The sequence below is a fragment of the Triticum urartu genome, chromosome 5A (assembly GCF_056163025.1).
Source record: "Triticum urartu cultivar PI428250 chromosome 5A, HENAU_Tu73, whole genome shotgun sequence".
Taxonomy (NCBI): Eukaryota; Viridiplantae; Streptophyta; class Magnoliopsida; order Poales; family Poaceae; genus Triticum; species Triticum urartu.
In genome coordinates, this window is record NC_141877.1 from 401230209 (window position 1) to 401246348 (window position 16140).

Sequence of the window (16140 nt, forward strand, 5' to 3'; positions counted from 1 at the left end):
GCGGATAGCGGGTGATATTGCGGGTGCTATGCCCAAGCAGCGGATTTGTAAAAGCACTAGATTATTGTGTATACTTGACGATCATTAAAAAAGGTAATGGCATTTAATTTAAATATTAGCCGCCGCTATTACGGAAGCGCTATTGTGAACGCAATAGCGGACACTACCTTCGGTATTTGAAACATCGTCCTGGGCAGCTTGGGCAGAGCCCACTCCCACTCCCGCCGCCGCCACTGACCCACCCTCTACTCCAATTCTGTTGTCGGTAGCATCTAGATACACCATAGTCGTAGAGACTAACACTCTAAGGCACATAGTGAATTACTGAGATTTGTGAGGGACTTCAACAAGGCACTCGAAATAGCACAACCTGACTGGAATTCTGGTATATGCAGATGACAACGCATATTTCTGGCTGGTATTTAATAAGCATGGGCGGGTAAATTTACATAATTTATTATCGTAACATGATACAGACATTTACTTTTAATATCACTATATTCAAGATAATATTAATTTATTCAACTTGCAGGGATGTCTCTGGCTATTTGTTTCTGATTTTATGCTCTCATGAAATGGTAAAAAATTGGATCATCCGGTTTGTGCGTCGAGTATTCTCCGTTGGACATTTCTAGATCTTCCACCTTAAATATGCGTGCTAACTACATATATCGCTTGTGCAGGATGGTTATAAGCTGAGGAAGAAATTTATTATACTTGTTTTCGCTATTTACGATTTCCTATTCTTGTTACTAGATGTTCCATAGGAATAAGAAGAAATTGTAACTTCTTTGCACTACACATAAAAATTGATTTCGAAGGTCCTTTTCTTTTCTTTCGAAATCCTCTATTTTAGTTCTTGCAAACATGCAATAGAGAAGGAATGGGAAAAGATGGATTACTTTTATTTTCATTTTTCCCTTAAAAGATGGACTTTGAAATAGGAGTCTTGGAATAATGTTGAATTCAAAGGTTTATTTCTGTAGTATAAGAAAACCAAATCGAATAAAATTCATGGATTTACCACGACCTTGGTTATGATTCTAGATGTTATGTTAGGCTCCAAATTCAAGTATAAACAAGGAGGCTAACTTCTGACGAGCGAGCGGAGCGAGGCCCGTCGCCGGTAGGCTTGGGCCGAACGGATCGGTATTGACCTAGGTCACCTGTGTTATATATACCTTTTGTAAGCCGCCGCATGGGATAAGTCGATCAATTGTAAATCCCCGACGTTTGTAACCTCCCCCGATATAGTGAAGTTTGGCTGGCTGACGCCCGTGGTTTTTCCCCTTTATGTTGGAGGGGTTTTCCACGTTAAGTCTTGTGTCCCCTGTTTGTTTTTCGTTCTTCGTCGAGTTGATTTGCCTGTCGTACACTAGATAAAAATGCCCAAGTATCATGCGAATGAAGCTGAAGCCGTAGTATTGTACGAGAATATCTTAAAGACATCAAATAGACCTTAATTCGTAACAAATCATTAATTGTATCATCGCTCTGTATGTGTACAGTATCAAATTATTATTTTTATCAACTTACATTGCATTGTGAAGTTTATTTCAATTATTACCCGATTGTTACTGGCTATCTTTTACATATGTTAATATATAACACTATCAAAATATTTCAAATGGCCGTGGCAATGCAGGGGCATTCTATTAGTCTCTAGTAGTAATATGATACAGAATGTTTAGTGAGAACTATTTAAAGTTTGACTATAATCTCAATAAGTCGAGTATTATCCATCATAAGAGAAGTCAACTATTGCTAAAATCGACCCAAATACTATTATCCATTCTCCCTGTCTCCCAAAGTCCTTTGGATTTTCGTGTTGTCCCAATTCGCAAGACCACATGTTTGTGCTACATGCGTCGTCATTGCCAACCTTCACCTTGTTATCAACACGTGGCGACCCCGGCACGAAAGCAAATTCACCGTCGCACAGAACAAAATCAGCATAAACGACGTCAGGCCAATCATAGAGTCTTGGGAGGAAGATCTTGTTCCGCATCGACTTAATGGGAGTCTTCTTCATGATAGTCGTGAGTGTACCCGTAAACAAAGCCATGCCATCCAGGCTCTCCATCTTGTCCCATTCCATTGTGTCTTCATTGAGCTTGAAGATGTTAACAGGCGACCCGCGTCGGCCGATGAGGACGACCATCAGCTCGCCCTGGTCGGACTCGACCAAGTAGCTGTCTTCGTATACAAACCCAAAACTCCGTGGCTTCTCAAGAATTTCAAATCCTTCTTCGTGTTTGGACTCGTCACATGCGGCTAATCTTCCGTCTTCTAGCAGTAGATAGATCAAGCCGCGGTGGAACACAGGGTTGGACCCTGGTGACGGTGTGAACTTTGTCCTGTCGGGGTAGGAGTACGCCCAACGTCCCCACACGCCGTCGTTGTTTTGCACGCAACAACCAATCTCTTGAGCGACAAGCGTGTCAATGCCGAACATCTTGCCAATACCATCGTAGACGATATGTTCGAACCAAATCTGAGAAATCGGTGGGAGACGGTAGAAGTCGTCGGTCAGAAGGTCAACGTTGAGGATTTGCTTTGACAGGCATAGCGTTAGGTACCTTCCGTTGGCGCAACAGATTTTGGCGCCAGGTGCCTCTAGGGTGTCGCCAATCTCGAAGTTTTTCTGGAAGTAGGGACTGTAGTAGCGGACATTGGTGGTTCCGACGTCGGTGGTGTTTAGCAGGAGCGGGGTGATCCACGCCGGGTAGAAGGGCGACACGGCGGAGCGCCATTGTCGACAGACCAAGGCGAAACTCGGGTGGCTCGACCACCGCAGACGCTTCAGGATCAGGATAAGCAGGTCCACCGGGAGAGACAACCGGTCTCGTTCCTGCGACATCCGTCCCGCCGCCTCTCCCCAATAGCCGCACAACAGGTGGTAATAGCGGAGACGCGTGCGCGCGGCTGGATATCTCGAGCTTTACCTTTACGCTACTATATATCTTTGCTTAATTTTTTTGGAGCCCAAGAAGAATTCCATCCAGAGTAGAAGCAGCAGATGTCACGTACGTACAATCCTGGTCTGACCCGAAACCTAAACTGCAAGGGCAACCGGCCACATAAAAGGGAAGGAAATTAAGAAAACTTTGCAGGGAGACGGCGGACGACGAGATGGATACGCGGTGCGAGGCGGAGAACCTGAAGGGGCTGACCGGCGTGTCACCGTTTCCTCTGGATCCAAGCCTCGCTCCGCTGCTGCTGTTCGACGACCAACATGACGGCGAGGCAACCGGCGACGGCACCATATTCCTGTATAGCATCCCTAAGAGGCAGTTGCTGGGCAGGAGAGCCGATGGTTTCCGAGGCCATCGTTACTGGCTAACACCACAAGGATGGGCACTGATGCTGCATCTGGAATCGCATAAGTCTTTCCTCTGGAACCCATCAACCCTCGAGAGAATCAGCTTACCTCTAGATCAAGAGAATCTTCTCCAAGCCGTACAAAGCGGCAGGTGCCTTCTCTCGCTCAAGCCGACGGATCCCGATTGCGTCGTGCTCGTAGCAGACCTCGCACACCCACTCATCTACTACTGCCATGCAGGAGGAAACCAATGGTTCGAGCACGAGCACGAGCACGGCAAAAGCTTCAAGGAAGGTCTTACCACGCTTGGTGGGAGGTTCTACGCATACGACCCCTGTAAACGTCAGATCGTCACACTAGAGTTCTCACCATACCCAGAGTTCAGCACAAGCGGCAAGCTGGAAGATCCTTCCCCAGTCGGGTATACCATGTTTGATTGCGGCATCTTAGAGTGCCGCGGAGAGCTGTTTGTTCTAAGCTTTTCTTACCACGGGATATCTGTCCGGCATGTCGCGCGAATTGTTGTGCACAAGTTGGATGTCTCCAAAGGAGCTTGGCTCAAGGTGGACACGCTCGGCGACATGGTGATTTTCTACGATAGTTGCCGCGGTTATGGAGCATCGTTGGATGCACTCCAGCTCGGTCTAAGAAAACGGGACTGCATATACTTTTTGATGTCTGATGACAAGGCGTTGTACGTGTATGATATGAAGCGAGGAACAACTGCTATGCACAATCCTGGACCCAGCCTTCGAGATTCTCTTGTACCTCAGTTTTTATTCCCTTCGGCTTCGATTTGAGGCCTATTCAGCACAACCATCTATTCGAGATCCATTTCAGACTTTGATCCTTGAAGTGAGGCAAGTCTTTAGAACAATCTATTCCACTTCTCTTTCAAAAAAGAGGTCAAGTCTCCGGCCTCTGTATCATACACAACCATCTTTAATTTCTTTAAAGCAAGTATCCAACATCCATATAATTATATAACCTTTTCATGATATGGTCGTGTGGGTATGAATTTTGCCTTCTCTTTGTGTGCTTGTTTTTTGTGGCAGCTGTGTGTATCTTAATTATGCATAATCAAAATAGAGTAAAATACATCATAAGTCCTAAAATTATTTGCTGTGTGTCAGTTTAGTCCTGTTACTTTAAAACTGCAGGTTTGGGTTTTAAAACTATTGGAGGTGTGTTGTCATTTTAATCCTATAACTTTGACTCTAGTTTTAGGTCCTAAAACTATTGGAGGTGTGTCAATTTAGTCCTATAACTTTAAAACTTCGCGGTTTTCGCGCACTCCTTCGCGTTGTCCGGCAACAGCGACAATTCCGCACATGTGGCCATGCTCATGCCCAAACAACAACATGCACGACCAGCTGTGCGACAAGGATGTCGGGGCAACAACAATATCATGAGAGAAAGAGTTGGGATGACGTCCTGCATCCCGACTGGCTTGGGTCTCCCCAGCGAGTGTACCAAACCTTTCAGTGTGGCCGCACTGCAGCTCATGGCCATGCAGGTGGTGGGCGTGTAGGTTGCAACACACACTGCGAGGTAGAAGCGTATGGACCATTTTTAGGGAAGTAAACACACATAAAGGGCTCATTGAAAAAATGTACCATAGATGCTCGCCATGCGAGCTTAGTACATGAGAAGAACAAACTTACATTGTTTGGAACCCAAATCTGTAATTTCAAAGTTATAGAACTAAACTGACACACGTATAATAGTTTTAGAACCGAAAATTGCAATTTTAAAGTTATAGAACTAAATTAACACACTTCCAATAGTTTTAGGACTTATAATACATTTTACTCATCAAGATATCAATTTATTATACTTGTATGCATTTTCATGGAACAACAAATGTAATAAATGTCGTTCTCCTTCATTGTTGGCCCCAAATCTGATCCAACCTCACTAGTTGTCTTGCCACTGTCGTCAAACATGACCAACCGCTTGCTCTCCGTTGTCGTTGGCCAACGAGAGGGTCCACAGCCGCCCTGTAGTCCCTCCGCTAAAAGCACTCACCTCATAAAACATTGACTTATACTTTCATTTTTTAATGATAAAGATCAAAGTATAAGTTACGTAAAGGCTGATATGACAAAACTCAAAAGATAACAAAACATCTTTGAGCTTGGCACCAACGCCCGTTATCTGCCTCCGGCACCACTACAACATCCACCGAAGAAAAAAATGACGGATCACCTCCTCGCCCGACCTCGACGCGGCTCCATCGCTGATATGCAGCTTTGCGGACCTCCAAGGTGGCTCACCAAAAGTGAAGCCCTTGTCGTTGAACGAATCATACCGGGGAAACACTCTGGACATGCCATCGACCTCCAGATCTGGCACCCCACCACAACTAGACGCCGAAGAAGAAAACCATACCTGCCAACAACGAACCACGAACCCAGCACACGTTCCGTCTTCCAGATGTCGTCGGTGCAGACCACAATCTACATCCGCTCCTGGATTACCTCTCAAACTCTGCGCCGGTGCTGGAGCAAACGTCTTTGCAACGGCGGAGCTCGAGGACATAGGTCCACCACGAGGATGACGCCGCCGCTACACCATCCTTACTTGAATAGACTGGTTTTCAAATCCATCTCCGACCATAGGACCGATGGCCTCGTCAAGAAAGGATCGAAGAATCTTTATTCATCGTTGTCTTTGTCGCCGCCGAAGGCAAGACGATGAACAACCTAAAAATCTAGACAACGAGGGAGTAAAAATGATCCACTCGCATGGATCCGGCGACCCCATCATCACATACAACCGAGGTCGCCGGCGGAAGGGAGCCGCCGGAGGACGACGCTGGGAAGATTGGCCTCTCTTGGCAGTGGCTAGGGTTCCAGACGCGAGGAAAATGATCAATCTAAACATTGACTTATACTACTCTCTTCTTCTTACATTGTAGTACTAATAAAATATACTCACACTTGAATTGTAACTAAGCATGTCATGTCTTTTATCTGCTTTGGTACAACCCCTGAGAAGCGATTCGCCTTAATTGGCTGGCCCATTATGGGTTGCATAATTGAAAGAAAAAGGGAAGAGAAGGGGGAGCACAAAGGAATCAATCCCTAGTCTCCAAGATGATGGGCAGAACCGCTAGCCAGTCGGGCTCGCGTCACATTCGTGCTAAAGTAGTAGGGCACGTCTACTCGAGGCGAAACAAGTCAGTTTTTCATTGGTTTTTTTTTTGGGGGGGGGGGGGGGGGGGGGTTGTTTTTACTAGGTTTTGCTCTGCTTTTTAAATTTTTTTCTGTTTTTTCAAATAAGTGATATTTTTTCTCAAATTTGTGAATTTTTTTCACTTTCTCAAACCTTTTTATAACTTATTTAAGTGAACTTTTCTGAAACTCTAAAAAATTTCAAATCTTTGTTTTTTTCTTCAAAATCGGCGAACTTTTTTCAAATCCCTAGACACTTGGGCTAGCCCAACAGGAGCGACGTTGTCGCCTAGTTGGGTCAAGGTCAAGGTGGGCATTCGGTATGACCGTAAAATCCAGTTTCTACCATTCTGTTATTTTTAAATTTAGGTTAGTAAAAGAAAGAAACCAAAAATATCAACCGAAAAAGTAACCTATAATTCGGTTAACTGATAAGGGCATGTACAATGGTGTTATTTTAGAAATGTCACATAGGATAAATTTAAGATGGAGGAGAGAGAAATCGCAAGAAAAGGCTTGTCGTCTTAAAAAAATAGTTTGTCTTCTCTTATTTAAGAGATGATCTCTTAGCATAATATGAGTCACCACGTTATTAAGATTAGCTATTTATTTAAGATAAAGCTAAAAAATAACCTTTGTAAACATGTTTTTGTTATCATTTTTTAATTATACACAAGTCTTAGGATAAAATTGAAATTGTCTTATCAATCACTGTGTATGCCTAATCTAGCTTTGTTTTCGGTTTATCGGTTTATACGGAAAAGAACTTGCGCTGTGAAAATGGTCTTTACGAGAGCGGCACACTCTTATGTAACGACGCTCTCTGCCGGTCTGCCCCAGTCTCCTTGGTCTGGCGATGTGGGACTAATTAAAGAAAGAAGATGTGGCTGGCTGGCTCGGCTGATCGCACACGCGCATGGCATGTGGGCTATGGTGCACGGAAGCAATGCCCTTGGTCTATTTGCTTTGGTCCAGTAGAAACACGATGGCCTACTTTAGCATAGAGAGAAGTGGGTGGTTGGGTACATGAAAATCGGAAGCTTCGTTCGTCCAACGAGAGAGAGTTTCCATGCAGTCTCTGTACTTGTAGATCGGTTATATTTTGGCTAACCGGGACAAAACCAAAACCTACCAAACTTACTTCGGTTTATGAAAATAAAAACCAAAATTGTCTGTACAAATGACAAAACCAAGAATTTGGTTTTTTTTGGTTTATTCCCACCCCTAGGCCAAGGCCTAAGATTTTTTTTATTTTTTATTTTTTCACTTTTCTTCTCTTTTCTCGTTAATTTGTTTTTCTGCCTTTTGAACTTTATTATTCTTTTTGAAACCTCTTCAAAAATTGGAAAAAGATTGGAATACAAGAAAATGCTCTTATTTTAAAATATTTTTTACAATTTTTTTTAAAAAACCTGGCATTTCTTAAAATGTTCCCTTTTTTGAATTTTTTGTTCACAAATTTACAAAACGTTCGCATTTTCAAAAAAAGTTGATAAATTTTAAAAAATTACGTGGTTTGAAAAAACCCGGATATTTAGCCGATACATTGTAATAGTGAAATCATCTACTACATACTAAAATCGACCCAAATACGATAATCCACTCTTTCTGTCCCCCAAAACTCCATTGACTCGGGAGGTTGTCCCAACTCATAAGACAAGATGTCTCTAGATGGCCATGCTTCACCATGGTATCCGCGCGCCCATCCTTTGGGACAAAGGCAACATCATCTTTGCGTTGGACCAAATCAACATGTACGTTCGCAGGACAATCATAGAGCCTCGGGAGGAAAATCTTGTTCTGCATCCGTTTGATACCAGTCGGCTTCAACAAGGCTCTCCCCTCTAGGTCTTCTATATTCTCGCACTGCATCGTGTGCTCATTCAGCTAGACGACATGGACGGGTGTCCCGCAATGGCCAATGAGGATGGCCATCAGCTCACCTTGATCAGACTTGACCAAGTAGCTATGTCTATGGTTGAACATAAAACTATGGGGTGTTTCAAGAATATTAAATCCTTCGTCATGCCTCCTGTTGTCGTACATTGCGAGTGCACCATCTTGTTGCATCTTGAATGTGGTTTTATTTTCTTTTTCATTTTTCAAACCATGCAAGAGAATTGTGTGTGTACTATTTAGGGAGAGAGAAAGATGTTTTTTTGTATCCTTTTTATTTCATCCAATGCATGATACGATATTGTAAAGCTATACATTATGTATGTAGTCTATTTAGTCTCTTATCGGTTGAATTATTGTTTCTTGCAAGGGCCCCCAGGAAAGCCTTTCTACCTTCAATCTCTCCACATAGGCTCCTCGATTCACCTCCCCTCCGTCTGCCGCTCCGACGGTCGGTGTCGGGGAGCGGATTCCTAGTTCCTCGGCTCCGACTAGTAGATAGGTAGGGTTTTTAGTCCTCACATGGGTGGCGCTCCAATGGATGGTAACACTTCTTCTTACAGTCAGTCTTTTGGTCTTTGATCCTCCTTAAATTTGTCGGGACGAGTTAGACGACGCTCCGACGTAGATTCCTGCCAGCTCTTCGGAGCGACGAAGTTCTGGTTTCTCACTGTTCATACGCAGCATCGAGATTTAGTGTCATGTGCTTCAGATAGAGCTAATCCTTAGGGGCACATGCACAAAGGCTTCCCAGCTGCCATCAACAAGGTCCGACCGCCCCAGGGTCGAAGCCGTTGCCAAGCTGCTCGCCGTCACACAGCGACTGCCGCACCTCGTTGATGGGAATCCTAGGAGAGAAAGTGAGGGCGAAGGGGAAATGGGTGACAGTGATGGGATAAGGGAAGTGGTGGGTCTCGTGTTCATTTCGGTCACTCCTGGAACAGATGATTCCTGGTGATGATGTGTCAACTATCTATGCATCAAGATTGGTGCACTCGATCCAACAGAAAAAAAAACGTTCACGCGAGACGACCGAAAATCTATCGTCAGATTTTAGCTTTATCCTTCAAATTTCACTTAAATACCCCGACAATAGAGTTATTGCAATCTCACTAGGTGGCGTTCTTGCAACACATCCTGCGAGAAATACCATCCAACAGAATAGGGAAGTCAACAATTACTAAAATCAACCCACGTACTATAATCTACTCTCTCACTTCCCCCAAAACGGCCTTGCCTCCTTGCCTTGTCCCAATTCATGAATCCACGTGTCTGTGTCATTGTTACCGCATTTTCTTCGTTGGAAGCACAAATCCCGGTTTTGGCATTATCATGCTCAACAAGGTCCAGATCGACGGTCTCGGGCGAGTTGAAGAGTCTAGGGAGGAACACTTTGTCCTGCATCTATTTGATGTTAGTCCTCTTCATCATTGTTGTGAGTGTGCCGGTGAACATGGCTCTTCCCTCGAGGCTCTCCGTCATCTCCCACTCCATCGTATGTTTGTTGAGCTTGACAATGTCGATGGGTGTGTCCCACGGCACCCAGCAACAAGGGCACGGTCGGACTTGACGGGCTCTATATCGATATCCCTCTTCATAAGCCTATTGTTGTGGAGACTGATTGTGCTTTTGTTGTGTCTTTCTTTGAAAATGAAAGCCTTGACAGGTCCCCTCTTGTTGATCTGAAAAAGGAGACTTTGAGAATCACTAGGCTGCTTCAGAATTTTAAGATTGCTGAAATCAATTGGCTGACCAATTGAGTTGCTCGTGAGATGCAAAGTATAGATAGTAGGTCGGATGGTGCTCTTACTAATAGCTTTTCGCTCTACAAGGTGTATGCTTTAATGAATTGTTGTAATAACCATTTAAGTAATTAGTATATTAGGGTGTTTGAAAAAGAATACGAGAATGTGCATGGCTTAACATGACATTAGTTTTTGTTGTTGTAAAAGACGACATTAGTTGCCTACGGCATGGTTCTAATCCTTGTCCAGTTGTTGATCAATGAAATGACCCTCTCTGTTTTATGAGACTACCATGTTGTCAGTTTGTTTTAGCGCAAAAGCCAAAGACCATATATTAAGTAGCATATACCTCTTGTAAAAACATACTTATAGAAGCAAAATAATATCATTCAAAATTATTTAGGTCTATGGAAATCTTCTTACTCATGCATCCACTGATGACGGCAATGCGCATCGTGAGCAAAATTCGTTGCTGTCTCTGGAGTCTGGACCTCCATCTCAGTGAACAGATTTGATGGAACACAAGAACTTGTAGAAGTAGCGTTTAGACCGAAGGCATAAAAAGTTGAGGCACATAAGAATCCGTGAGAGTTAGTCCAGGATTGTGAATGGCAGTAGTTCCTCGCTCCATGTCATACACATACAACGCCTTATCCTCGTATGTCAGAAAGTATATGCAGTTCCCCTTTCCTAGACCAACCCGGCGGGCATCAAACGATGCCCCATGACGGCGGGTGTAGTAACCGATCGAGCAGGCAGCAGTGGCGGCTTCAGGAATTTGCAACCGGGTATTCATGTGTATTTATTTTGTCAAAATCATTGTTGTTTTTCAAAAATTGTCACTCTTTTTTTAAAATCAACACTGTTTTGTAAAAATCATGGGTATTCACATGAAGACCCAAGAATACCCCTAGCGCCGCCCTTGGCAGGCAGCTCTTGCAACCCGAGCACCTCTTGCCGGAATATAATGGATGGACGTCGCGGTGACCGACCGGAGAGGGAGTAGACGACACGAGCTTGTACGTACAGAGCCCTAACACGTCCTCCCCAAATGATCTTTTTGCGTTGGCGCATAAAAATCGACTCAGCCGCATCCCCAGAAGCCAAATTTTTGACGGCTCGGGCCGAATCCGGCGCCGGTGGACCCAGACCGAACCCGGCACGCTGGGGCGCCGGGCGAAATGGTTTTGACGCGAAAGAGCCATGGGCCCGCTGAGTCAGCGACACTCGCCTCGTCGTCCTGCGAACGCCTCGGTTTCTCGTGAGGAATCAATGCCAAGGCTGCCGCCGGTCAGCCTTCCATTGATTCCTCACGGGGAGGCTCTTCACGGGCAGCGCGGCGCCGCCTCACTCCCCGCCCCGCGTACACACGCCTCCCTGGCGGCTATAAAAAGCATCCCCCCCCCCCCCGCCGTTCAGACACCGCCGTCAAACCTCTCTATTTCTCTCTCGCCGCGCCAGAACCTCTCTGTCTCTCTCTCCGCCGCCGATGAACCTCTCCTCTATCCCATCCCCATCCATGAGAATGTGCGAGCGGTTCCCCGGCGACGGAGCGGCGGCCAACGGCTTCGGCCGCCGCTCGTTGCAGACGTGGGAGGCGCACCTTCTTTTCGAGGCCAATATTTCGGCGCCTCCAGACATGCGCGCTGGGCCGACAGGATGGAGGCTCAGCGCCGAGGCATCCCCATCCCCCCCTGCCGGACGTCGTCGCGCGCCCCGATTACTTCGCCGGTGAGGTCGACCGCGTTCGGTCGTTACTGACCGAGGAGCAGCGCGCCTCCCCGCAGTACGCCGCGACAACCACGAGGCGTGAGCGGCGTACTTCCAGCACCGTCAGGAGCAACGCCTCGCGTCGACCAACGGGGCATCGGTGGTGGCGGGCAGCCGGTGGAACAGCGAGGGGCGACGCCTGTGGTGGTCCGTCCCGACCGGACGCTCCGCGAGGTTCTCGCGCACCTCGAGGGCGGCAACAACCCACCGCTCACATACTCTCGAGCATCGGCCGTCGCTCCGGTGCCCCGCCGCGGCGCCGGGCAATGGATGCGAAGGAGGTTTGTCTCCGGCTCGTCGTCCTCGTCCCGTTCCTCCTCCCACTCCTCCTCCCACTCCTCCTCCCACTCCTCCGGCTCTCCGGCGGTGTTCGGCGTCAAGGCCGAGCCCGCAGCGAAGACCCCGCTCGACCGGCGCACCCGATCAGCCGGCATTGTCATCAACGAAGGCGGCGGCCGCGCTTCGTCCTCGGCTCCTCCCCGACCCGTCAAGCCGAAGACGGAGCCAGGGCTCCCCGTCGTGAAGACGGAGCCCGGGCTCGCCAACGGCGTCAAGGAGGAGGCGCTCGACGACGAAGCAGCCCTCAAATGGGCGCACGACGACTGGGTGCAGACGGAGAGGGAGCGCCAGTGCGCCGCCCTCGCGCGGTTCGCAGCTCGTCGCCGTGGCCGGGGCGAGGGAGGCATCGTCGTCCTCGACGACGACGACGACTACACGCCGCTGCCGCCGCCTGCCCGCCATGGAGACGCCGGGCAAGGGTCCAGCAGGGGCGGCCGCGCCATCAAGGAGGACGACGACGAGGAGGAGGAGGAGGACGGCGGCGACTTCGCCGCGCTGATCGGCTTCCTCGCCCCTTAGATTACCTTTTTTTAAATAATCTATGTAGAACGCTGAACATGTTTAATATGAATATCAAGTTTGCCGAATTTTAGCCAAACTTTGCCGAATTCAACTTTTTTTAAAATAAAAAAACGCGTCTGGGGGCGACCCTGGGCCGAGTGGCTTGGAACCCGCTCGCCCCCGCGCCGATTTTAGCGCCGGCTTGCCCCCAGAAGGCGCGTAAAATCACCGTGTGTGGGGTCAACGGCTGGAGATGCTCTAACTTGTGTGTGAGAGGTGAGGTTCCTCCCCAACCCCAAGACGCCGGTGGCAATTAAGTGCGCGAAGGCACCTCGAAACACTGCAACGAGCGTCGGACGCGCACGCACGCATAATGGTTCTCACCTTTTCTTAGTCTGCATATATAAGATTTGATCAAAGTCAAACTTTATTAACTTTAACCAAGTTTATAGAAAAAATCAAAATTCACAATATAAAATCAATATTGTTAGATGCATCATGAAATTAATTTTCATATCATATAACTTTAGTATTATAGATGCTGATATTCTTTTCTATAGAATTAGTCAAACTTTATAAAGTTTAACTTTGATCAAATGTTATATGCAGACTAAAAAGAAAGTTATACTCCTGCCGCCAAAAAGACGTGCCCTTTGTGCGACCTCGCCGCCAACGCCAGGCACTGCCACTGCCATCCGCGAGGAGTTGACGGTTGACGTGGACGCCAACAGCCTTTCTCACTCGAACGTGGACATCAAGACGGAGAAGCACGGACGAGTGGCCGATCGGTCGGCGGTGACGTACGTACGCGCAGATTCCTGCAATTAATTGACGTGTACGCGCGCGCTGGGCCGAGAGAGGAAGGAGACGAGCTCGCGGTCTGGTTGAATTGAACGGGGAGTCGTGGCTGGCCGGAATATGGAGGATCCCGCGGCACTGAACGGAGATGGCGATGACGAGAGGCGAGCCAAACGCATGCTGGTTCCTGTACGTCGCCGTCACTTTTTCATGGCTCTTTGTTCTCCGGCCGTATTGGAATTGACGGGAAATTAAGAGAAAAAGAACAAGAAGAATCGAGTCGCCGCGGCGGCGCACAGCACCGGTACTGGCCGGAGAAGAAGGAGACGCGCGCTGCCTCGTATTGGAACTGAAGAAAGAGAAAGTAGTGTGATCGAGCGAGAAAGAAACGGAATTGAGGAAGACGACGCGGACGTACGCGTATACGATCGCGACGGCGTCATGCACCACGTAGGAGACGGCGAAGGTATGTTGGTTCCGTGGGAGAGGAGAGGTGAGGTGCTCCCCATGCATGGACGGCGGTGGCGACCGCGCAAGGCGACATGGGAACTTGGCCAAGAGCCTCGGACGTGCACGCGCCCATGATGGTCTGCTAGCTCCTGCCGCCAAAAAGACGGGGCCTTTGTGCGAGCTCGCCGACGACCTTGACGTACGGTTGACCTGGATGCCAGCGGCCTTTCTGAGTCGCGGACGTCGTCACGCCGGTCAAGATCAACAAGGAGAACAGAGCACGGACCAGGCTCGGTGGTGTCCGTCGGCGGCGGCGCTGCTGCCTAGAGAGGTGATCAGGTCTGGTCTGGTCTGGTGGAATTGATGGAACGGGAGTCCATTGCTTTGCTGGTATGGTACTACGCAATCTCTCAACAGGTCGCGTGTCTTGAACGTGTGGTGTGGAGACAAGTCCAGCGTCGCAATCTGACTGCTGTTCGTCTTGTATGACAAGAAATTTCCATCGACCATTGTAAGAGAATCCATCAAGCTATCATGCTCGTTCTCGTGCTTAATCCATTGGCCGCCTCCTGCACGACAATAGTAGTAAAAGACCGTACTGTACTATTAAAATCATCTGCTATGTGCTAAAATTGATCCAGATACCATAATTAACTCTCTCTGTCCCCCAAAACTCCATTGCCTCTTGAGGCTGTCCCAACTCATAAGACCACATGACTTTTGTCCCAAAATCGTCATGCTTCACCGTGGTATCTGCGTGTCCATCTTTCGGGACAAAGGCCACATCATCTTCACGTTGGACCAGGTCAACATGTACGTTCTGAGGCCAATCATGGAGCCTCGGGAGGAAAATCTTGTTCTGCATCCATTTGATATTAGTCTTCTTCACCGTCGTTGTCAAGGTGCATCGTGTGCTCATTCAGCTTGACGACGTTGACGGGCGTCCCGCGATGGCCAATGAGGACGGCCATCAGCTCACCTCGATAGACTTGACCAAGTAGCTATGTTTGTGGTCGAACATGAAACCCTGGGGCTACTCGAGAATATTAAATCCTTCGTCGTGCCTGCTGCCGTCGTACACCGCGAGCGCGCCATCTTTCCCCAGCAGATAGAGGAAGCCGTCACGGAGTACCGGGTTGCAATCCTGCGATGTCAAAAACCTTGGTTGGTCATGGTCAGAACTCGCGAAGTCCCAGTCCCCCCATGCGTCGACGGTGTTGTCTCGGATGCAACGGGCGATTCCTAGCATGCCAAACTGAGTGTCGACGCCGAACATGGTGCGCACGCCGTCATAGACAACGGAGTCGAACATGGCGTTCTTGGTCGGCGGCAGCTCGTGGACGTCGCCGGACAAGAGCTGGACGTGGATGATTAGGTCCTCGGAGCATAGCGCCAGGTGTTCTCCGGTGGCGCAGGCGATCTTGACGTCGGGCGTCCTGAGCGTGGAGGCGGTCTCGAAGTTCTTGTGGTAGTAGGGGCTGTAGTAGCGCAGGTTGGTGGCTCCGACGTCGGTGGCGTTGAGGAGCAGAGGAGTGATCCACGCGGGGTAGAAGGGCGAGAAGGCGCGCGCGGATTGCCACTGCCGGCACACTAGGCCGAAGCTCGGGTGGCTCGACCACCGCAGATGATCCAGGATCTGGACGAGAACGTCCACCGGGAGAGAGGACCAATCACATGCGTGCGATGCCGCCGCCTCCATCCCGTACGTACGTCCTCGCTCGCACACCGTGTCCGGTGCTCTGATTTCTGCCGGTGTTTCTCTAGGAAAGCTCGGAGTTCCGGCTCGATCGGCTGACAGTTTTTTTTTTGACGAAAATGCTGTCGGCACAGCTTTCCATTGCAGTTGGGGGGGGGGGGGGGGGGGGGGGGGTTAAGGTACATGGGATTTACAAAACATCAGTTACATCCTGGCAAAGATGCCAGCACCGCTATATAGTGGACGAAAGGATCCGACTTGGACTGGATTACACGTGGTCACGTGGAGTTCGAGCGTTTTTTGGACGTCCACCTCTGCGCGGTTATACATCAGAACGGGGACTTCGATCACGAAGCAGATTCGTAGTGACTATATGTACGCGCATCGTCTACATAAGGATGCCAAAACCCAAGAAAACAATCATAAAGGGTTCGTATTTTTACAGGG

General features: G+C 48.3%; 2 protein-coding genes and 1 pseudogene across 2 annotated transcripts; 1 reads left to right on the forward strand and 2 right to left on the reverse strand.

Annotated features, from left to right (window-relative positions):
- Positions 1-1635: 1635 nt before the first annotated feature.
- LOC147971598 (F-box protein At3g56470-like) lies at positions 1636-2860 on the reverse strand. The gene has a single exon (XM_087524039.1). It carries the CDS (start codon positions 2858-2860, stop codon positions 1736-1738), a length of 1125 nt encoding a protein of 374 aa, XP_087380165.1. The 3' UTR covers positions 1636-1735.
- A 272-nt stretch (positions 2861-3132) lies between these two features.
- Positions 3133-4122, forward strand: LOC147971599 (uncharacterized). Its single transcript, XM_087522813.1, has 2 exons — positions 3133-3469; positions 3563-4122. Exons 1-2 carry the CDS (start codon positions 3133-3135, stop codon positions 4120-4122), a joined length of 897 nt encoding a protein of 298 aa, XP_087378939.1.
- Positions 4123-14616: 10494 nt separating this feature from the next.
- On the reverse strand, positions 14617-15696 carry LOC147971600 (uncharacterized; annotated as a pseudogene).
- Between the last annotated feature and the right edge of the window lie 444 nt (positions 15697-16140).